The following is a 24,674-nucleotide window of genomic DNA, read 5'->3' as shown; positions in this document are numbered from 1 at the left end:
CAATTCTTATATTCTATTCGATAATAAAAATTTCATCGATTATAAAAAGTACAATTAAATTTTTTTCTCGGTTATAGGTATTTCTCTGTCTTCGTTGTTAATGAATTTTGGCATTCGTGTCACTGGATTTTTATTCTATTTCATAATTGATTCCGCGAGCCAGATTCAAATTTGTTTTTTTAATTGATTTAAAATTTTCTGAATAAAAATCTATCAAATGACTGTGAACACGAATATGCGTATAATTACTAATCTTTTTGAATTCTTATAACTCTTATGAATGACTTACGACATTACAACATTAACTTACATATGTATATGCATGTAATGCATACCTATGTAGATCAGTATATGCAGTAAATATTGAAATAAATTGGTGCTATGCTTTTTAACATGAAAGATTTATATCCTGGTGATTTCATGCGAAAATATTAAGTATTGCTTGTAATTACCAATTGACCTAAAATACACATACTGTTACTACAAATCGATCAAAGTGTCCAGATACTTATGAGAAGCATACTCATTAATTCGTTACTTTTTCCTACAATTTTTCTAAGATTTCTAAGATTTCACGATATGGATCGTCATCTTGCACGAATACAAAATTCTAGCGGATTAATTATTTTCCAAATAATCTAGCTCAGTCATCACGTTCTGTGAAGAGACCTAGCAAGTGTTAATACTAATACTAATACCTATGAACAGAGGTGTATACATATAATACCTGAACAAGTTTCCACCAGGTTTTCTTCCGACGGGATATGAGTTTTTCCTGCGAAGCTGAGCAGGATGCCTCTCTCCAGGAGACGTTGTACGCCTTTACATCGTGGTTCATCGGCCAAACCAAACGTACCTTGACCTCGCCGCAGTGACAAGTCATTCGCCGTAGATGAAGATCGCCGTGGTATCGCTCGCATCTGTGAGATCGCCTCCCCAAATCGGCTTCAATGAAAGGGCACTTCTTCGTTTGTTATGCCAATTATTAGGCTCGACAAAAATACCAGTAGCAGATGGAAGAAGAGCAGGCTGGAATTTCATCTTACCGTATGCCATGTAATCGGTGCTATTGAAAACTTTCGAGGCTTTTCGCGACAACAATCGCCGGCCACCGTACAGTGCAACAGCTTGCACTTGAAGGAAGTACTGACACCTCAGTTCCAAATTTTTCAGTTCGTAACACGTTTTGTCCTAAAAATGCAAGGAAAAGAAAATCACTTTCGTTGCAAGTCATAGTGAAGATATATAGGGTGTATCATAATACGCGGGGCCCATGTTAGGATGTCACGAACATTTGTCATTGTTTTTTGGGCCTTCTGTCTACTCTTCAATTCGGTCCCACATATTATGAAGCACACACCCTGTTATACGCCCTGCACATTGCGCATCAACCATCCTGTAGTTATTTGTAAATCAACGTACATTTATGAAAGAATTGTTTTAGATACAATGATAGGTTTCAGATTGAAAGTAGACAACTAGGAAGAAGAGTGAAAACTAGAATATAATTTGTGATACTTGTAGTTACTTGTAAACCAATGTATATTTATGGAAGAATTAGAAAATTTAGTGTAAAGTGAAGTTTCTTATCGCTTTAATATTTCACATAATTTACACACAAAAAAAAAGGTGCATATGTTAAAAGAATGTGTAACGAATGTGTAAGAATAGAATGTGTAACGATACTTCTGTATTGTAATTAGGTAAATCTTACTTTCAGAACTGTTCTATGATAAACGAGAATGGAATCATTAGTCGGTCCGTGAACAAGGCGGCTCCAAAACACTTTGTAAAATGTTATCGGCACATCCGAAGCTGGTTTACTCCATCTTAGAGTAATACGCAGTTTTCCATCTACCAGTCGCGCATCGGATAGAGTCAAGTTTTGTGGTTCTTTTGGATTCCGTGGGTCTAAAAGTAATAAATTACCCTTTAAATTTATAATATGACATCCGCAAAGAAAACTTCCCTCTCTTCTCTACTTTCTGTCGCAAAACTTCGTGAAAGCTAATTCCATGTTTCCGTAATTGTTAATTTATGATATTGTAAGTACCTGTGCGATGTTTCTGATGTCTCGATGATAAATATACACTGCGTTTATGCATTATAAACTATACAAGGCTATCTTCTGTCATACAAAGACAATTAAAGGGAGACCTAGAAAGTTGTAATTACATGACGAACGATCGACGGTTCAACCGAAAGAAGTTTAAATTGCACATGATATATTATGCACGTCAGTGTATGGTGCTACTGGTAAAAATGATAAATGGATAAGCAGATCATCGATGGAATGACAAGGTGCAGTATTATCAAATATTTCAGACCGATAAAACATTCGCGAGCCTCTCTATCGACGAAAAGCATACCGTTGACTATTAACATATTGTTTTAAGCGATAGTAGACTAATAGTAAAGAATTTATTAAAAAATCAGATATTTTATCAACTACATATTTTCGTTGCAGCTGACTCTTAATTCGTTCCACGTGACAAATGGAACATCTGTATTACATTTTACGTAGCTATAACGTATTAATTTATCTAGGACAGTTTCGTATTTGTATTATTGTATATTATACGAATTAGACGTAAAGAAATCTTCCATAAATAAAAGGGAAAGAAAATTTATGGAAACAAATTTATGAAGAAAAATTCGTTCTAATAACTCGTTGTTACGTCTGTTAGTCGTTGTTATGAGTGTACAGTGATAAGATGAAGTGAGATATACACGAGAGCACAGCTCAGAGAACCCATCTATAATTACAAATTAATTACGTATCATATATTCTTGTTCTTACTATCGAAAAGAATTAGTTAGCCAGCGGAATGGATTTTCGAGATTTGAATCCTTTTAACATTTTTTTAAGCACGCTTTCGGCCAATGTTTTGCCGATGTCGAGTAGAGAAACGAAATTACCCATCTTTTTCAAAATCTACTCGATCATCATTTGGTTAATAGAAGTGACATATTTTATTGCTTGTGTTGTCGGAATTTTGACCGTATCGAGGGAAAAAGCATTGAAGGATGGAACGGTAAACCTTGTGATCGCGATAGAAGTGCTCGTGCTAATGATTTATATGCATAATCGTAAGAATTTACTACGTGGATTAATTGAAAAATTAAACCATCTTATCGAGGACAATAAAATACTTCGGAATATGATAGTTAGCGCACTGGAACCAATGGAAAAGCCGTTGAAAATTTATACGGTTGCTAGCGTTGGTTCGCTCGCTCTTTGGATATCATTGCCGCTTATCGAAGTTTTCCGGAAGAATGAGTTCCGTTATTCGGATTATCGAGTGCCATTCGTTCTATCCAAGGAACCTTTCCCACTCAACGTTTTCGTTGGCGGCGTCATCTTCCAGATCGTCGGCGGTACATACACGCTAATCAGAAAGATTAGTTTAGATATCTACACAATGTACATCATTCTGTTAACGACGGCTCAATACAAGTATCTTCGAATGAAATTTGCGACGATATTCGAACAGAAACCCGAAACTTTAAACGGTTCGTACAACGATATTACCCGGCAGAATGTCTCCTTTAGGAACGAACGGATGATCCAGCAAATGAGACTGTTGACCCGCCATTACGAAACTGTAGTTGAGTAAGTATAAGAACGCGATCAGTATAAATATTCATGATATATAAATGAAAGTATATATTAGCTCGTAGAGGTATAAGCGCAAAAATATTTTTATTACACGATAAGCTTGTTTCATGAATACCTACACGATAGCGTCGCGTTAAAACGTAAAGGAGGCGAAAAAAAGAAATACTTATACAAGTGACAATTTCTGGTTTGTTGGAGTTTTATCGTGTAAAAAGCGTACTGCTTTGTAACAACTACGTGCACTGCTGTGTATACGACAATTCCTGAGCGACGCCAGTAGTTGGCCGCAAATCGTACGACGTTATTAGCACGTTAGAAGTCGTACAGCGTTTGCACTTTCGTTTTCTTACAGTACCATTTTACGTTACATATACGGTATTAGTTTTTTCTTTACGTTTCGCACTCGAACAAATAAACGCTCTATTCTAATAACTCATCACTGTGAAAATTGATTGTCTCTTCCATGTTGGTCTTTACAATTAGTGGAGCGTTCAGAGCGTTCAATATCTATTGTCAATATTTCGCAGTTCTCAACATCGTGTTACGCAAAAATCTCTGTATATCGTCGATACAATGTTGTCAGTACTTGATGAAAAATTGCATTTTCCTTGTGCGTTCAACATTATTCAAGATACATTACGTTTCGAGTTAGCGTTTAGCGACGCCTAATTAAAAGAAGCCATTATTTTAACATTATCAGTGGAAAGACTACAGAAGTGGCTTTTAAGAAGAGAAATGTGTTTCCACGCGGATTAAAAATATGTTTCAACGAACACTCTCGTCGATGTTCGATAATATTGAGAATATTATATTGCACATACATTGATCGTCCGACTGTACCTATAACGTTGAGAACCGTGATATATTGATAATAATATTGATTATGTGGACGCTTGTTAAGATTAAGACGAAAGAAAAAACAAAAGAGTTATCAGATTTGTACTCTTTGAACATTTTTTAATTAGAGAAAACACAATTTAAATATCCTTTGATTTTATATAGACATAGTATATGTATAATTCGAGATAAAAATACGATCGATTTGAAGTGGTATGATGATACACGATTAAGACTTGAACGATATGCTAACAAGTTTTGATGGCAAATGTTTGCAATCTGGCAATCGCATTTGCTATACATTTTAATTTTACTTTAGGAATAAATATTCATGAAAATATTGCCCTTTTCACATATATCAAATATCTCAAAAGATTTTTTATGAAAATTTTGAACATACATAATTCTTATATAGCCAAAAATACTAACAGGAAAAATATACATTAATTTGTCTTGAATAATGTATTTTGAAGAAATATTGAAACATTTTTCTTGCCTCAACATGTACGAGATTTACACAATAATATGAAAAGTGGATAATTTGAAAAATATACATCCTTGATATAAGCAATTTTTTTAGAAAATCGTTCGTACACTCAAACAAATTAGTTTCCCAATTTTTACGAGGCCTTCGTACGACACAAAAATTTCAAAGTATTTTCTTCGGACTAGTATACAAAAAAAATTCCATTCTCCGATATTTTAAAAAAGGAAAAAAATCGGATATCTACGTATGAATTACCATTTGTCTTGCGTCTTAATATATATATATATATATATATATATATATATATAATATATATATATATAAATATAATATATATATATATATATATATATATATAATATATATATATATAAATATAATATATATATATATATATATATATATATAATATATATATATATAAATATAATATATATATATATATATATATATATATAATATATATATATATAAATATAATATATATATATATATATATATATATATAATATATATATATATAAATATAATATATATATATATATATATATATATATAATATATATATATATAAATATAATATATATATATATATATATATATATATAATATATATATATATAAATATAATATATATATATATATATATATATATATAATATATATATATATAAATATAATATATATATATATATATATATATATATAATATATATATATATAAATATAATATATATATATATATATATATATATATAATGAATGTAATATACATGAAATTGTGTGAAATTTTCCAATTTTTGACGACTTTGTAGATGTGACATTTTTTTGATGACATTTATCGTCGTAATAAAATTTCATAATTATTGTAGGATTGCTGTTATGTTGAAGAAATTGCTTTTTCTAAACGTCGGAGTTCATTACATAAACAACGTTTTCCGGTTCTGCTTTCTAAGTTTTATGTTCGTAATGGTATATTTTAAGTTCCAACTTTTTAATACAGAATTTTGTTTCCTAGTAAATTCTGTTTCTCCTGTAACTGCTTATCTTGTGCAGACGACAACTATTTACTTTTTCAGAGTACTAATATGTTTTCCGAAAGATGTTTAGTTATATTGTATACAATTGGTGCGCTGATACAATTTTATATATTGTGCTATTGTATCCAAGAGCTACTCGACGCGGTAAGATCTTTTAAACAGTATAAATAGTACGATGATATTGTTTTCTGCTAGTTAATCTCTCTTGGTTAATAAGATATATATGTTTTAGTAATAGCGATGCAATAAACAAGAAAGGCTATATACACATATATAAACATTAAGTTTATATACATCCATGAATTTTAATAATATCAGGTATACAAATGAATAAGCCAAATTTTGTTTAAACGTAAAAAGATTGACAGTAAAATGAAATGGTTCCTCCGTCCTTTTGTCGCTACGTATTGTTAACATCTTACTATTGAAAACGACATTTCATTTAGCGTAGTTTCGATAACTACGAAACGGTAGTAAAAATATAATCCTAAAAAATTCAATTTATAAGTGACAACGGAAAAAGGTGCATATTCGTCACTGTATTTTTCATGAATTGCCACAAGGAAAAAATGCTGAAAAAACATGTGAATCGATCTGCAACTTTCTCGCTGGAGATATTGTATCGTACGATGAGTGTGCGTTTTGTTTTAAACGGTTTGAGAATCGACGACTTCTGTTTGATCGACAAGCAGAACGCTCTGAAAGCTCACGAAAGTGCGATCACGACGATTTTAAAAACAACTACTGACTGAGAGTTCAATGCAAACGTAAAAGCAGCTTGCGAAGCAGCTAAAGGTAATACAGCAGATCATTCGAATCACCTACACGAAGTGGGGAAGATCCGGAAAGAAGAGAGGTGGGTGTCCTATAGGATTGCTGCATGATAGCGCCAGACCTTAAGTTGCTTTTGATGCAAAAGACATCGCAACGAGTCTCAGATGGGAAGTTACGCAATATCTGGTATATTCAGCTGACATTGCTCCATCAAACTAACACCTGTTTCGGTCGATGTAGTCACTTTCAACCATTTGACAAAATATAAAAATAGCTGGACCACTTCATCGTAACAAATACGCCTAAAATACGATTTAAAGTTATAGAAAACGATGGTGGTTATTTTGAGTGGAAAATTTGTTTCACTCTTTTTAAAAATAAATCTTGGATCTGTGAAAAAATCGAATTATTCATTTGTACACCTAATATAGTTTATGTAATGAGATTAATGTATTTACACATAGTAATGCGTTATATATACATATATACATATATACAATTGTACAATGTATTAATATCCATTCGAAATTCCTAGAGCAACGCTGTAGCTGACGATGTAATATATGAAAAGTGGTATTTGCACGACGTACCACTGCAACGTGCACTTCTTATGGTAATTTCTGCCAACAAACTAGAGTGCAAATTATCTAACTCTCGACACATTGATTTAACTCTGTCGTCATTCATGTCGGTAAGTGTACTGTCTTAATAATAATAATTACTTTTACTTGATAATTATGCTACCTGTTACATACAATACGTCCAGAAGTAAATCGAATCGATTGACCAATTGCCAAATTGTTTTATATAGAATTTCTTTTGTTATTGTATTTTTATCTTTAACGTATAACAGCGCAATTTGATCGATTTGCTTTAGGCAAGGCCGGATCGAAGCTTTTGGTGGTCCTGGGACTATGGACCCAGCGTTGGGCCCTTTCGTAGAAAGACGAGGGGAGGCATTTAAGATGAAATAAATTTACGTAAATGTGAAATAAAATTTAGTTTCCAATAAATTATATTTCAAAATTAGTTAGCCGTTTTTAAATTTCTATTCGTATTTAGGAATATCTTTTCAATGGTTTGGGAAATTTAGGATTCTTGAATGACTAGGCTCATGGCTATAGCTCCCCTCCTCTAGAACTCTTTTAATCCGGGCCTAACTTTTAGACAGGACATCTATATATAATTATAGATAATTTAATTAACTACTCCCTACTTAACTATTTTTTCGCTGTTTTTCTAGATCCTAAATCAAGCATATTCCGTATGCTTATTGTTTCTTAAATCAAGACCTGATTAAAATTGAATATTATAACGTTATGCAACGTAACATATCTTAATCGTTAATTGATCTCTACGATATAATTAAATATAGCATCGTAAATAAAGTATTTATTTAATTACAATGTAATATTAACGTTTGAAGAATATGATTATATTTTATGTGATAAAACAATTAATATGGCCATAAATTAAAAATGTATGTAGATCAAAATTAAAAATGTATTATATTTCAGCAATAACTACAATATTCGCTTAATTTCGATTTCAAGATAACTGGTACTCACAAATTGGATTACCGCGAACAGTTTCTCGCTTCTGTTAACCATTAAGTAACACAAATGATCGGCAAAAACCAAGTACACGTAAAATACTCATTCGCGATAATCTTTCATCATATTTCGAGTCGTGACACAGAAGTTGTTGCATCAACTTCAGTAGGAAGAATAACAACGTTCGCTGTGTGCACTTTGATTTTTTCCCTGCGCGATTTCCATGTCTTTTGCAACGTGTAGCAAAAGCAGGATATTTTTCAGAATGAACGACGAAAAAAGGAAGTGACTTAAAGTGGTTACAGGAAACCAAAGACAAATTTTCCGCAACTAAACTCGACTGCTTGTTAAATTGATTCCTTGTCACGATAAGTGTTTATAGATAGCTAGTAATCGAGTTTGGTAATTGAGATAGCAAGTAATAGTTAATTTCACGCACTATTTCCATCTGGAAACAAGTTTGCAGAGACCCGATTTTAGATCAGGACAACGTGCTGCTCGCTTCAAAACTGGAATAAGCATGTTTCGTGCGTACTTGCGTTGTTCTTTGGACGCAATAAGAGTAACGCAGAGAAACCTTGGATGAATTCTTTTTCTTCTCTAACTGTCGCGTATTGCTCGGATTCTCGCGGAAGAATCGCAAGTTCTCCTGAGGAGCAATTGCTGGATGGTTAGAGCTAATTCGTTTGCAAAGACTATGCAATATTAATTAAGTGGTTTTGAGGCCATTCCCTTCTAAAGCTAAGTCTACATTTGACAATAAACGTGAACCAATTGTAACATGACGAGTGGCGCTTTTCGCGCGGAAGTGTCCTGCTCCAGATATTTGGCAATCGTTTATCGCACGCTATTCGGAATAATGTAACGCTTACCTTTTGTTTTAAAAGGTTTGGAAGGCTCCGAGTATCCTCGGGATCCATTTGCATTGATGGCTGCTACACGAAATTGATACCAGTGTCCTGTCTTTAATCGTTCTCGAATCGTTGCGTGTGACTTCGATGAAACGTGACGAACAATCCATGGACTTGATCTAGATTCCAGGTACCTTGGTCCAAGTAAATGTCGTTCCTCCACCAAATACCTCACACCTTTGATTCCGGTAGACTCATCGATACGCTGTGCCTTAGAATTATACCAAGTCAAAAAAACTAAGTTGTTCTTTTGTTGCCTGATTTGGACATTCCTGGGTATCACGGGTAAATCTGAAAAAAATGAAGAAAAATGCAAAAATGTGAATTTTATCTTGGTTTGTGCGTAAATATGTACAATTCCCGCTGAAAAGTTTGGAGCACCGTCTCCAATTTCAAGTTACGATAAACGGTTGAAATTCTCCCAGGATAAGCAACACGATATTTACATCGTCGCTTCTTACACGAAACAACAAATACAGAGATAGTGCTGTGTCCGAATATTAATGACAGTAACTGTGTTTCAATGAGGGAATGCCGCATAACATTTAGTCTTGCCTTTAGAAGGCCTGTATCGAATGACTTACTTGAGTCAACTGCTGTCGAAATACGCTCTAATATACTGTTCTAAACTGTGGTTATTATCAACTGTCATAAGCTCTTATAAACTGTTGTTGCAAAAGCTTGTGTCTTAAAAAAAAAAAAAATTCTCGGTCGGATATGAAATAATTTAAAAAGTTTGAAGCTCAAGAGATTGGAATGCTGGTCTGTTAATGATTTTTCGAGCACAGCGTTCGAAATTTTGCTTGTCGATTGGTTTTCATTGAACGCAGTGAATTTGTAATTAGCGTGCTTCTATGGTATCACGTACGCTTCCCCATGCATCTCTATTGTATGGTACACCTTTGTGAAGAGAAGGTGGTCCTTTGTACCGGGATGTGTCTGAAGCTTCGGACTATAATTAGGCAAAGTGGTGGTTTTGGCTTTCGATAAAGCGCAGAGTTACGCTCAGCTAATTTCTAGACTGCGGTTTTTCATGCATAAAAGTGTAAAATTGCACAGAATGCACGTACTGTGTGCAGATATATGAAATATCCAAAGCATAGTGCTTTCTATTATATAATACTGTGTAAATAAAACAATTTTCTACCCTGATCGTATTTTTTCAATTTCAATATTATCAAATAGATGAATTTGCATAAAAATCCACGATCTATTAATCGTTTTAACGATTCGGAAACTTCGAGTTAATTATATTCGTAGACATGGGCATGCCAATTTCGGTGTCCTTTCTTCGAAAACATGTAAACGAAAATCCTCTAGCGTCTTAATCCGGCAAGACGGAGTAAGTTTCGGATATTTCTATAAAGTAAGAATTAAACAAAGATTTGTTCTATATTTGCGTTAGTGACTAAGAAGGTGCGTTAAGTCGAATATTAAGTCTTTTATGCAAAAATTCCTGCATATTATTGTAATGTGGATTGATGTAACATAAAGTAAATTAAAAATTCAACTTTTTCAAGTTTTAGAATTAGACCATTTTTGTAGTCACCAGCGCATTTATTCCCCTCTTTGGTAAACAGTCATAAAAAGACATCCACCTCCGATTTCCAATAATTTTTTGATATGCCGTTGTAGTCACCTTAAGTATCGTTGAGTAAGGTTTCAGTTGGGACTCTCCGTTTATCGAATAGTTATTGTCAAGAAGAGTTTTTACGAACGTGTAAACAGTAGTTTATTTATTGATACAATAGTAGGTATCAGTATCTTTACTGAAAAAAATCTTGTAAATTGTTTGTATCTCGAATAAATATAAATAATTTAATCGCACGTAATTAATTAGTTATTCGTAAAGCATGCAAAATCAGTGTTACAAGCGCATCACCTGCAGATACAATCACACTAATACACGCGCACTGCCTCTCATACAATTAATAGTTTTAGACTGTAAATTGGAGAAATTACGTTCGTGTGAAGAAACCTTAATTATAAATGACAAATAAAATCTAATGCGTACCAGTTACATTGTCTAAACCGATGGGATGCATGCATGTGACACCGCAATCATGTCTGCAACATTTTGCTAAATCTGGGCAACGAGAGTCATCGACGCAAGCTATCAAACAAACAGCTTCAAAGGGTGACATGGATGCTTTATCAGGACAGTGACCAGGTTTTGTGTAATTGGATGCCAAGCAATTTTCCATACACTAAAACAAAACAATACATCGAACAGTTATACTCACATGTATGTACAATATATTATATATTCTGTATAAGAAAATAAATATACAAAAAAGAGAAAGTAATATAAATAAAAAATTGTTAAATATATATCAGGGAAGATTCTATCTCTTTCTGGTTAAATCGTTTCGTTTCCAACATCCAGAAATGCTATTTATATTAAAATTAAAATTGTACCTCCACATTTACCGATATTGGTCTTCGTACAAGTAACATTTTCAAGAAAAGCAAATTTTTGTTTTCCAAATGGTACCTACAGCCTTTTTTATTTTCACTCTTCAACTGTTTTGGATATCTGAAGATGTCGAGTTCGTACACTTAAACCAATTTCAATCTCAAACATTTCTCTCTTTTATGTTTCCTCGAACAAGTTTCTTGCTAGCCTGCACAATATGGTTTTCGTCAAAATACGCCTCTAATCATCGAAAAAATTTATCTTTGACGATATAGGATGCGTCACTCTTGTGCTATCCGACTTCTGTGGACACACCTTCCCGGGAACGTTGCCTTCTTACTTAAACTGTTTACGTTGCCTAGCAAAAGAAGAGGAATTTCCATAATTGCGAAGAAATCCTATTCTTGCCTTTTGCGACGTAACATCTTTATTTCGGTGAATCATTCTACGTATATTTTTAACCCATTGTTGGCGGTATACTGTGAAATAAATTTTGCCGCAGTTGCCGCGTATTTTTCGAAAATATGTCAATGTTTGTGAAGTGAAAATCGTCGATTCTCACGTTTCTCGTCAGCAGTGTATTAATATACAATGCCTTGCTATACAATGTCTATATAAAACGTATTGAACACCATTATACTTATTATATGGAGTGTAATAGAATATATGGAACTCGTTTCCTGAGGTGATTGTATATCTAAGAACAATGAAAAAAGTTCCTGTAAACATATCCTCTATCTGTCTTGCTTTATGAGATGTAACGAATTTTGCAAACAGAGCAAACTTTATTGAAAATGTGGAAATATCAGGGATCAGAATAGAACAAGCTTTTCAACAAATTCGGGAAACACCAGTAATCGTTCAAAGTGCAAAACGTCTATAGATTTGCCTTGAAATGCAAGGTGGTGATTTTCAGCAACTTCTCTAAGGGCGATTAGATAAGACAAAATCGAAAAAGAAAATTCGTCGTGTCTCATACACGAAGACAGATACACAGTATGTTTATATGAATATTTTTTCATTGTTGTTAGATATACAATCAGCTCAGGTGCCACATGTTCTGTCACATCCAGTATCCTATTATATAATTACATGTCAATTAATTAAGTCGAAATGTATTAAATTTTGCCTCATTTAATAGTTTCACGGGACTACACTAATTTGATACTATGGAAATTAAATATATAGAATCTGTTTAAAAGATACCTCATTAGAAGCAAAGGTATGTGTGAATATTATTTGTAGCCATTGTACAATATTGATATTTTTAATGCGAACTGAGTCACGAAAATTATCACGAATGTATGAATTTTCAGTTTCGTAATCCACACACGTATTCGGTTGGTAATAGTTATCTGGAAAGTGGCCGTCATTATGGTAATTTCTTAGCTCATTCACTTAATGACTTAATACATTGCAAACAGTGCTGTAAACAGCACATTGCGCCGGCAAGATAAAATATCCCAGCTTCTCTTCTGTATATCGTCAAGTTAACATTTGTAAATCGTTATCGATTTGCCTGATAAAAATGAAAGTGAATAGATCGTCTAGAACGTTTTAACGCTATGTGTCTTAGCGTATCGACAAAATGCATGGAACTTCTTCCATGACGCGGTGCGAGGATCCTTCGATAGAAGGAGCCAAGTCATTTTATACAGGATCCAGATTGGCCACGCGAGACTTTCTCACGAATTCCTTCTATAGAGAATATTCCCCCCCCCCCCACTGCAGTATGTGCCAATGTCCTCTTGAATATATATTGACTTTTTGTAAAGAAACCGAAACCTCACGAAATGGGGCCAACCTTCTCAAATCACTGAAGGAATTCTTCCACGATACAAAGAATGTTGAGAATCTTTTCAAATTTACCCAGAGCAATAAACGCCTTTACTATTCCATTTAACTGTCACTAATCGTCGGTACACGTCGCTAATGATCCAAACCTTGATGTTAAATAAAGAAAAAAAATCGTCTAAATAGTTTTAGTGGAACTAAGGTTTTTATTATAACGCTTTACATTTAAGAAATAATGTAATTTCATCGAGAGATTTTTGTGACCGACTGTATGTATCTCATTTGTGGCGTTACGTAAGGAGAACATTTCCTTACTGTTCTTAAAATATCCTTTGATATTGTGGCAGGAGAAAGGGAAGTGTCCTAGAATTCGTTCTTTTTGTCTCTGAAGTAATGCAAGAAGCACGACACCGACTAACTGGATGGCAATCAGAAACAGGATCATGAGACGGCCATAATCGTTAAAGACCTTATATGCAAATTTTCTCTATTCATTTACGAAGGTTTTCGGTTGCATTCACCGAGATCCGGGTTGCGTTATCTTAGAAACTTCTTCCTCGAGCTTAGAATCCACAAGTTTAGCTGAACTTTGGATAAGATATCAGCACTACAAATTTGTTGTTATGATTGTTTCTTTTCGGGGCCTTTTTTTATCGCTAAAGTCGAATATAAGAGCCATTTTCCATGGAAATGAACGGTTTTGAGAATTCAGTCTTATGAACATTTGGCTTGACTGTAGAAATCCGCGTAGAATCGTCATCATGTATGTGAAGTAGACAAGTGATGTCGCATTAACAGTGCTCCAAACGTTAATTTTGCTGCTTATTACTTATCGCTCTCTGTAGGATCATGAACTAACCGATCGATTCGTGACAGCCGGTAAATATAAAATAACCGCAACCTTACCCCAATATTCACGGTGCAAATGTATGCAGAGTGGTCCATACAATGGGTTAAGAGCATCAAATTTTAAAAACGATATTGTCAAAATCCATGAACATGTCACGCATCAACAAGTTGGCTGAGATTTTGTACACCACTTCCAGTTTCAGTGATCTCGAGAACCACTAAAAAGTGTCATTCTAGTCGAATATTTTCCAGTGCGAATACTATACTAGAGCCCGAATTTCTACAAGCAACTTTTTCTATCATTCTTAATCCCCACATTGTGTTTATGTGTGTGAATGAACGGACGTGTGTGTAGATGATCAAGTGAGAATACAAGGTAATAGGTAAAACGATTGTAAACGGAGTTCCTTTTATGATCCGGAGGCTAAAAATAAACTATAGTATTAGATAATTGCACCATGCAAAATCATTTCGATAATAAGGATGCTCTTTATGACAATAATGTACATAGATCTGGATGAATAGAAATTTCATAGGAGAAGCATTAATGCAAAGATGTCGAAGAAAAACGAGGAAAAGTCACGTTAAAAAAAAGTATAACAGTTTAATATGAAGTTATTCACAGGAACAGGAACAGTTGTGGATAACTTGCTGTAATAATTTCCGTATTTCGAACGATAAAATAGTTAATAGTTAGATGTTTATACTAATTACTTAAACTGTCTAATAAGTTCAAGTTAGATCTTTGAAAAAACGACACGAATTCAGCTTGATAATATAAATACAGTGGGTCACAAAAGTACTCGAATACTTGCCACAGAATTCTTTCGTAAGTATATTACACGAATTACACGAAACTTTTTGGAATTTCGTTAACAGTATTAGACATGACTACCGTGATTATATGTAATAGTAAAATTTCCGAAATCGATTTTAAAATTTACATAGAAGATACAAGACAATTATTGGAAACATACACTTATTGTTAGTGAGAAATTAGGATGCAGCATACAAAGTAGTCTCGAACACGCGACAATAGATGCTATTTTTTCTGTAAACGACTGCAAAATTGCGACACATTGCAAAGAAAACAAATTCGAAATTGGAACTTTAACATTTTTGCACAAGAAAGTTTTCGTAGACCTTTTGCAGACCTTCACCAAGAGGTGGATAGAATAACGTTACGATACTCGTGATAAATCATTTTCCAACACCTTGTAGAATGAACGAATCGTTTTTATTTTATTAGTAGCATTTGGATCCTAAGAAGTGCACCTTGAATATTGAATTTGGTTCGATTTATAGATACATACTAAACTTAATTAATTGTATGTACATGTACCTTAAACGCCAAGGAAAATGGATTGAGCTCAAACGCTGTATGCACGAGACTATCGTGTGGTGTGTACGAGCGAAGCCTTTCCAGGGATTGCATTAACTTAAACACGACACATTTCGCCTCCACGGAGGACTCCGTGCATACTATGTAACATCTTCATACACTAGAACGATGATTCATAGCATAATGCCGACCACGTGCTTTGGTACTCGGGAGGATTGCTCTTTCGCTTATTCTCATTTTCTATTTCTCTTCTCTTCCGCAACAAGACTGTATAATCTGATCATCAGTTGAACGCGGTAAACGGAAAGAGAGCTTCAACTAGATACAATAACTGCTTGCCACTGAATCTCAGTTACACGCGAGCCGTACTATACTTTAGATATATACTATATATTTTTCGATATTAGGTATTCTATGTACTTTGCGTATATATCGAAGACATCAAAATATCCTTTCTCCAAGTAGTCGTATCCTTAGCTTTCACAAAACTGCGAACAAAGCTTTCTGCGACTATGTCGTTATATTGAAATGTTGCCTGTTGGCGGAGAGTGATAGGCAGGTGCAACTACGAATGCGATATAATTAGATTCAGAGATGGAGTTATAACGGGAAATATAAATATCGTAGAATGGGTAGATTATCAGATTATTTAGAAAAAGGGGACAAGGGAGTCAGAAACTAATTGCTAAGATTAGGTGCAAAAGTATAGGAGAGGCAAATAGATATTGTATGGTAAAAGAACGGAGGTGGTGTGTTTTATGCGAAGGAGGATTGGGAACACTGAAACACTGGGTGGAAGAATGTGGAGGAATTGAGGACAGAAGAATAACATCAAAGGAAATTGTTGAGACGAAGAAAAGATGAAAGAATGGTTAACGAAACTAGAAAGAAAGAAGGAGTGTATGAGAGTGGGTGGGGGAGAGAGGAAAAGTGAATAGAGGAGACAGACACATGGCAAAGCCAAAGAAAGTACGTGCAATGGAAATGTCACATTACATTTAAATAATTAAGTATAGAGTAACTAAAGCATAATTAAGAGTAAGTTCAAATATATATGTAACAACCTAGTGTATGTCGAGCTTGTATGACTGTGAGAATGAGAAATTCATGTAGATCAATCTCGTTTTATAGCCGGCAGGCAAAAATGAATAAAAAGCAGATATATATTTAATCATAAAGTGACATTAAGATAAAGAGGCAATAGAACTATACTTACTATGATCCTACTTCATCAATCTTTCTATTTAGAACATAATACTTGAGTCTATCGCTAATTGAGAGCACTTTGGGACTGAAAAAGGGAAAATGACGAATGTGAGAGGAAATAGAGGACGAGAGGAAGACGTAAATCGGGATTATGTGAATTGCAAGAGATTTTGGAAGATACGTTAGAATGTTAGGTGAAGAGGGTGAAAGCTGAGAGTAAAAGTGAACGAAGACGGAAGATGGGAATGGAATGGCTTCAGATTTGAGAACTTCGTATCTAACAGAAAATTTTGTATAATATTATTCAAACCAATTGAAATTTACAACAGGCCAGAATGATATTAGATAAGTCTTTACTTCAATCTCTATTTTCATGTCTAATGTACATATTTTTGTATATGTGGAATTACTTAAAACACAGATGACGACATTAAGTATACCTTTTACATAATTACCATGAATTTTGACGATATTGTGCAATTCTGCATTGTTTTTTATTTCTAATTCTGTCGCATTGTTTGCATAATTATAAAATATTTTCATGGTGCTGCGGAAGTTATGTCGAACGGTAACGAACCCATAAAGAAGAGATGCGGTTTCTTAAATAAACTTTTCGCCAGTTATGCAAGATTGTAAATTGCAAAAATTGTTAACATTTTGAGCAACTTTTTCTTATACGTATAGTCGTAGTTCTGCCTTGGATTTCAAATCATCAAGCAATTTACGTTTAATACTACGTGTATTATTTAACGATTTACTTTACAATTTACCTTAAAAACGTTCGTCCCGTAAAGAATTTGTCAATGACGGTAGATACATTTTTTACCAAATGAATTAGAATACAACGTTCCGTATACATCAATCTATGCATCGAAAACTACTTTACGCTAGCTTCGCCGGCCGCGGCGGCCTGTCATTATTTAGCCCAACCCACAAACCACGGATCTTTCTTTTTTATTTATACAGTACTGCAGATGATTATCACATCATTGACTCGGGTTTGATATTAAAGCAATTTTGGCAACGTTGTGCAATTTTGTATTATATTGTTTGCATAATTATATGTCTTATAATTATAGGTCTATAAATTCACTGTGACCCCAAAGGACTGCCGTGCATTTTGCTGCCGTAACAGGGATATACATTATTCGAACGATCGAAGGAACTGGTCAGCGTACTTATTGGCCTACTTTTTGCAAGTAATGTAGGAGCGGATGTATCCTTACGCCGCGAGGATAATCTGGGGCCATTGACCAGCTGTGCTGGACTTTATTACGAAAATCGATAGCAATGTCAATCCTTTAAAAAATTTCATTCATATATCGTACAACTTTTTAAAATTGTGACTATAATGCATGACATTGAATGTTTGATTACAAACCAATACAGAATTTCTATACGTATTTACTAATTAAACTTCAAATTTTACTATTGTAGTCAGGATAATCGTGTCTGATTACAGTGCCATTAAAATTTCAAAAAGTTTCGTGTAACACATAAAATACATTGATAAACTGTGCTAAATGTTTCAACACTTTCATCAGCTATTGTACGTATTTGTGTTACGTTATGCATTAACTCAAACGCTTGATTCTTCAGATCCGGCCGTGATTGGACCTTATAGAAGAGACGCGAAGTATCTCACATGGATATAGGTACCGTCGCCACGTGGTCCTGTTAGTATAGAATAATTCAATTACACTGCCCGTACGCAGGACGGAAGAATCAAACGATCTCAACATACGCACGGTACTTTCACATCTTTGATCGATCGTACGATCGACAGCCAGTTGATGTTGATAGACGATTGATAAAAGAATCGTCGGAGATTTCCACGTGCTGTCAGATTAAAAACTTATTCTATCATCGTCGTCGAATCTACCGAACAAGAAACAAATGTTTGGAAGGCTGAAAAGATTTAAGCCATCAGACTCGATTGGAACAAGCAAATTCTATGAGTAACAAATACAGAGAAATAAATAAAGTATCGACGGATGCTTGAATATCTCTGTAAATATGTCTGTACTCTGAATTGTACACCGCAGTCCTGTTTCTTCGATACAACTTAAAATTTTAATAGGCTTTAAAATATACAAATATTTCGTTCTGCTTTTGGCAATTCATCGCATAAGCTTTCCAGAACCCGACAAGTTGCTCTTTAAATTATTTGCCATTGCATACAGATACGCGTAGTATTAGTTGTGTTCGTGAAATGTTCAGAGTATTAAATAGTATTAATAGTGGGAATATTAGTATTAGCAGTAGTAAATTAGCAGTAACTTTGATGTGTAGAAAGTATTTACACGTTGCAGTACTTACTTCATCAGGATAATTGCCACCGCAACGAACATCGCATCTAGCAACTCTGATAGTGTCGTACTCTTCGATGTACTTGGTCCAAGATGCGAAACATCCTGGTAAAAGTAACCACCAAAGCCACCATTCTGCGAAAAAATTAACGCTGATATTGAATAACATGGTGGCGAGTGAAATAAATTTCAACTTCGATGAAACAAAACGCGATGAGCTTAAGACGAATCGAATTACATTTACTTCTTTTCGAAAGGTTGATACCGATACGAATACCAGTAAGTCAATACACTTTCCAAACATGACATATTATACACTGGCGATATAGACGAAAGAAATGTGAACAGCGAATTTATCTATAGACTGCGAATTTTATTATTTTAATAATAATTATTATAATTATTTTATGTCGCAATTTTTCATAGATACGGTTAAAAGAATCCGATCTTGGCAGGATTTACCTTTCGAAGGACTTGCGAAACCCTCGATGCTGCGGCACATTCCGTTTGAAGAGTAATATATTCCGAATAGTCTGTTAAATTTACCCTTAAGTCTCTTACAATTACAGTCTCGTAAAAATCTATAGTCTGATTATCATATTCTTTTTATAGCCAGACACGCTTCCTGATACTGCAATTTTGATTTTTGTGGACAAGGACGATACAGATCAATTACAGATCATCGTCAAAATAACCATCGAATGAAGTACTGTAAGTTGATTAACAGACTGATACGAACTTATGAATATTTAATATGTTACGCGTGTTGTACAAACAATTGAGTCGGCTCTTTGCTAAATCTGTTAATTCTGCGGAACAAAAAATATAAAAAATTGATGAAATTATATCAGACATTGATACGTATGGACAAATAAAGTAAGTGCTTTGGCACCAAAATTTGAAAAATTTCGAAAGTGAAATTAACCACTTTATCCTGTGAATGGCCCAATTAATAATGGGAAAGATATAAATATGTTACTTGTAAATCCGGTTATAACGACCAATCATAGATTACGAAAAAATAACTTACACGAAGCTGAAAACTATGTCACAGACAAAATCGAAATACACGAGATAAAACGATCGATACTATTAACGCTAAGCTGTTTGGTAACTGATGGTACAAACGACTAGAGGGTGATTCTACATGAAAAGATGAGTAGGAAAGGAAGAATAACATTTTTTCATTTAAGGCTTCGTTTTTGAGAAAATCAATTTTAAAACCCAAATACATATGCATATACACATGTATGTATAACATATGTATACCGTGTGTGTATAAATATACCGTAAGTAGAATTTTGTGAATTTATTAAAGACGACGAAGATGACGAGATATAATTATTTACGACCATATTTACATACTTTATAACTTTCAGTACAATGCTTTAATTATAACTTTAATTAAATAAAAGAAACAATGTTCTATACTTTCTGCTCTACTCCTGTATTAATGAAACAAAACATAAATTGCTAAAGGAAATTTAAATATATCTTACTTGATAATATCTACTTTGAATGTTCCGTATTCACGCGATATACATACATATTAATTTCGACAGAGTTTTATGCATTTGTAGGAAATTTGAAATTGCAAAGATGCGCATGGCATGTGAAATTACACGAAATATTCAAAGTACAGTACTTATAATATTCAATAGATGAAGTAAATTTCTATTTAAATTCTATCCGCTTGATTAGGTTTACGAAAATACAAATTTGCATAAAAATCCGCAGTCAATAATCGCAAACAGTTCACGAAAGCACGCGATTTGTATTTACAAAATTCTAACGTATTCTTAAGTGTACAAATTGCTGACAGTGTAGCGCGACATTTTGTATAAACAGATGGATGTTTCTACTTTAGTAACTCGGCTTTCGCTACTAAATACGCAAATCGTTCGGATTTGCCGTGCAAATACCAAGTCCATGTAGCGAAGTGTCGGCATATTAATCACGCATATCGTTGGACCTCTGTTACCAAGTACGTGATCAGAATTTCATCGATATGTTCCGTGTGTGTAATTGCGTCGTTGAATTATAGAAATCGTTCGTCCAAATTTCATTCGCGTATTCATCCTAAATACTGCAACGCGTCGCAAAATTCATTGAAAATTATCTATTTCTCTTTCAACTCTGCTGTCCTTCTCGCTTCTTCTTCGCGTTTGTATCTTTTCGGATGTCTTCTCTGTTCTTGAATTATTTTATTCGTAGAAAGGGTAGAATACACTCGAAAAAAGAAAAAAAAAATTCAATCAAAATTATGTATATTTTAATGATATCTGTTGAAATATAACATGCATTTAGGATCACGTGCAAGCGAAGAGGACAACAGGATTAATGTCAATCTAATATCAAGCTGGTGTATCAGTTGCTCCGATATTTATTTTATTGAATTGTCTATTGGGATTTTTCATCCTCGTCAGTTTTGTGTACAAACAACTAAATCTCCCTTTAACTTCGTTTTTCTTATTCTTTTTTGTGATTATAATTTATAATCAATCATATATACACAGGCTGTCCCGCGACGCGAGGACAATCGAAATGGAGATGATTCTACAATTAAAAATAAGCCAAAAATAATTTGTAAGAATACAATTTGTTCGTCCGTGGCCTCGTTTTCGAGAAGATCGAGTTTGAAAATCTGTCAAGTAGACAAACTTGGCCAAGTGCCGGCAAAGTTTAATTAAAATTCCGTATTATTTCCGTTTAAGGCCTGGTTTTCAAGAAAATTAAATTTGAACATCTTCGGTTAAAGACTAATTCTAATGCACGATACATTTTCAAATGTATCCTCTTTAAAAACAAACCATCGTATAAACAAAATTTTATTCTACATTTCTGACTTATTTTCACATGTAGTTTAATCTCTTGCCGATCATTTACGCCTGTTCATTCTGCAATTAGCCAAGTTTAACTATATATACTTGCCAAATTTTCAAACCCGATCTTAATAACGGGACGCGATATAAAAAAGTTGTATTCTTTCTCTTTCGATTCACTTCTACGTGTAGAATAAGTCGATCGTCCACGAGTCGCGAGACACTTTGTACATCTATAGATACGGGGTGTCTGTTAACTGGTAGTACAAACTATCGGGGGATGATTCCGCATGAAAAAATAAATGGAAAAGAAAGAATAAAATTTGTTCGTTGAAGGTTTCGTTTTCGAAAAAATAAAGCCTGGAAATCAAGTATGTACATGTATACGTATATGTATGCGAAGTCTCAAACGAAGAAATTTTATTCTTCCTTTTCCATTTATTTTTTCACGTAGAATTACCACTTGGCTGTTTGTATTACCAGTTACCAGATACCCTGTGTACATTATGTTCATTTTCACACCTTCAAGTTGCCCACAAATGCATAAAAATCTCCCTTCTACTTATCACATATTTAATATCGTAGCCACGCTGCTTTTCTTAATTAAAATCCAATTTAGTTTCACACGTCTCCATACGATCGCTATTACATTCAATCTCCGAGAAATATTTACTTCCCTTTTATTAATATTACATAAATATCGTAAAATAACTTGTAGGTATTGTGATTTCAGTCGGGAAAAAAGCTGGTAAAAGAATCCTTTGTATCTTAACGAGCTCATTTGTGTAACTTCAATCGTTTAAAATCACTAAAGAAGTAGGTAAGAGGTATTTTAAAAAACCGGTTCAATTATCGTGGTACAGCTACACTGTGGTTCGCGATAGCCAAATAAAGAAAGAAATTAAATGGATTCCTCGTATTTCTGAAATACTTCTATTTTACATAAATGCTTATGATTGTTTCATGTTAATCTGATACCTTATACACACACACACGGTATTCATTTTATTTGATCTTCAAACCATTTGTGTGCTTTATTGAGATTGACTGATAGAGGAACGAGTGGATGAATTTGTAATAGAAAAATATATCGAAATAAGTATAGGTACAAGCACAGGTATAGTGTATGCTGATCCAGATCCTCACTATAACAGCGTTACAATACGTAGGAAGAAGGCATATATTTATAGCAAAGGACATTACCAAAAAGTTAATCTTTGTGCGTAGCTCTAGCTGAAGATTACAAGAAACAACAATAGAAATCTACTTATAGCTCTTTTGTTTCTAGATCTTGTAATCCAAAACAAAATTTATATTCAAGGGCACAATAATATGGACCTCTCCTTATTCCGAATTTTCTTTTTGTTTCCCTAAATTCTATTCTCTTCGTAACAACGATTTTCAGGTCACCGATATACAAAAGAAATGTTGTAGAGTTTTTCTTGAAGTAATTACTTCAACATGCCTCTTATATAGAAATTGCAAATAAGTGTGACAATTAAGCAATATATAGGTATATATTATAGGTATATATAGGTATATATTATATAGGTGAACTTCAAACAAATTGCTAGGATTTTTACAACAGTACGATTTAAATATTTTTATTTTGTTTTACTTTGAAGTAACGTTTCATTTGAAATTTTTCTTAGTCAATTTACATCGTCAAATTTGGTTTCTTAAATACTTACATTTTAAGCTGTGATTACGAAAGGAAATTCTAACTATACGTTTAATACCCGTTTCAATCATTATTTCTTTCTACATCTATTTTATAGAATTCTGTTTTTCCGCAATTTCTACGAACTTGTAGAATCTTCTGTTCGTGTCCTTAATTCGCGGAATGAACTCGCGTATTTTTGCCACCTTGATAAAACAATCAGTTACTACATACCATATTCTATTTCAACGTGTCTTTCAACAGTGTTGATGAGCCAGACAATGGTGAGAGAGTCAAAAAACCCTATTGTAGTAGCAGAGACCTAACAGTCATTTGACATACGTACGTTTTAAAATAGTCGGTAACGCCAAGTCAACGCATGATTTTACAGCGTAACTCGAGCCTCCAGCTACGTGCATCAGGGGTGTCAAAGGACTTCCGTACGTTGGAAGAGGCAGCGGGCAGAAGCGCCGGAAGCGGAGCGGCATATCCACGGAGACGTCGTTGGTCGGTCAACAAAGTACCGGAAGGATCTTCGTGTGCGATCGAGTAGCGCGCAGCGAACCGGTAAAACCAAAGACGGAGTGAGCCGATCGCGGTGAACCGTTCGAACTGAGATCGGGCTTACTTTCTTGCGCGGTCTGATCCTCTCCTGCACTTCTCTGGCACTTCTCCTACTACTTCGACCCACGCCATTCGTTTCCACCACCCTGCTACCACCCGTCGCAATGATCGAATCATTAACTTTGGAAAGGGTCCTGCCAGTGGCGAATACAAGCCTCTCTTTCGGTCTCACTCCCTTTTTTTCTCTCTCCTTCTCTTTCTTTCTCTTTCTCTCTCTCTCTCTCTCTCTCTCTCTCTCTCTCTTTCTCTTCTTCCCCCTCCCTCTTTCTTTCTCTCTTTCTTCCTGCTTCGAGTCTTTCGTTCAATATCACTCGCGTTTCGATTACTCACCTTCGTCTTTTTCTTTCGATAAGAATTTCTACAACAGCGCGTTAGATTATTGAGACCTATCGCGTGGTATCTACCGAAGCAGTTGAAGGAAGAACACGCGA

At 34.2% G+C, this 24,674-nt stretch overlaps 2 protein-coding genes across 4 annotated transcripts in view; one reads left to right on the top strand and one right to left on the bottom strand.

Moving 5' to 3' along the window:
* Positions 1-24,304, bottom strand: part of LOC100750071 (anosmin-1) — a 34,835-nt gene extending 10,531 nt beyond the window's left edge. The window contains exons 1-7 of one of the 3 annotated variants that reach the window (XM_012382022.3): positions 23,966-24,304; positions 19,148-19,272; positions 11,236-11,428; positions 9,183-9,512; positions 1,715-1,911; positions 1,047-1,191; positions 728-945 (exon numbers count right to left, since the gene is read on the bottom strand). In XM_012382022.3, coding sequence (XP_012237445.1) covers positions 728-945; positions 1,047-1,191; positions 1,715-1,911; positions 9,183-9,512; positions 11,236-11,428; positions 19,148-19,272; positions 23,966-24,107 — 1,350 coding nt within the window. In that variant the 5' untranslated portion in view covers positions 24,108-24,304. Of the gene's footprint in view, positions 1-727; positions 946-1,046; positions 1,192-1,714; positions 1,912-9,182; positions 9,513-11,235; positions 11,429-19,147; positions 19,273-19,599; positions 19,807-23,965 lie in introns of those variants that run through there. The other 2 variants (XM_003487100.4, XM_012382021.3) reach the window with 2 other exon arrangements.
* On the top strand, positions 2,717-8,152 carry LOC105680354. Its single transcript, XM_012382023.3, has 5 exons — positions 2,717-3,613; positions 5,816-5,915; positions 6,023-6,127; positions 7,293-7,448; positions 8,001-8,152. Exons 1-5 carry the CDS (start codon positions 2,829-2,831, stop codon positions 8,055-8,057), a joined length of 1,203 nt encoding a protein of 400 aa, XP_012237446.1. The 5' UTR covers positions 2,717-2,828; the 3' UTR covers positions 8,058-8,152.
* Positions 24,305-24,674: the final 370 nt, after the last annotated feature.

The sequence above is a fragment of the Bombus impatiens genome, unplaced genomic scaffold, assembly GCF_000188095.3.
Source record: "Bombus impatiens unplaced genomic scaffold, BIMP_2.2 scf_0140, whole genome shotgun sequence".
NCBI lineage: Eukaryota > Metazoa > Arthropoda > Insecta > Hymenoptera > Apidae > Bombus > Bombus impatiens.
The sequence above is the reverse complement of the archived record's forward strand: the minus strand, read 5'-3'. Positions and strand labels throughout refer to the sequence as shown.

What these genes read in the sequence shown, in the direction of transcription:
- LOC105680354 (XM_012382023.3), top strand. Translation starts at nt 2,829, where the DNA reads ATGGATTTTCGAGATTTGAATCCTTTTAACATTTTTTTAAGCACGCTT. An exon ending in CATTACGAAACTGTAGTTGA is followed by an intron (nt 3,614 to 5,815) that starts GTAAGTATAAGA and finishes TAATTATTGTAG; the next exon opens with GATTGCTGTTATGTTGAAGA. An exon ending in TCCAAGAGCTACTCGACGCG is followed by an intron (nt 6,128 to 7,292) that starts GTAAGATCTTTT and finishes CGAAATTCCTAG; the next exon opens with AGCAACGCTGTAGCTGACGA.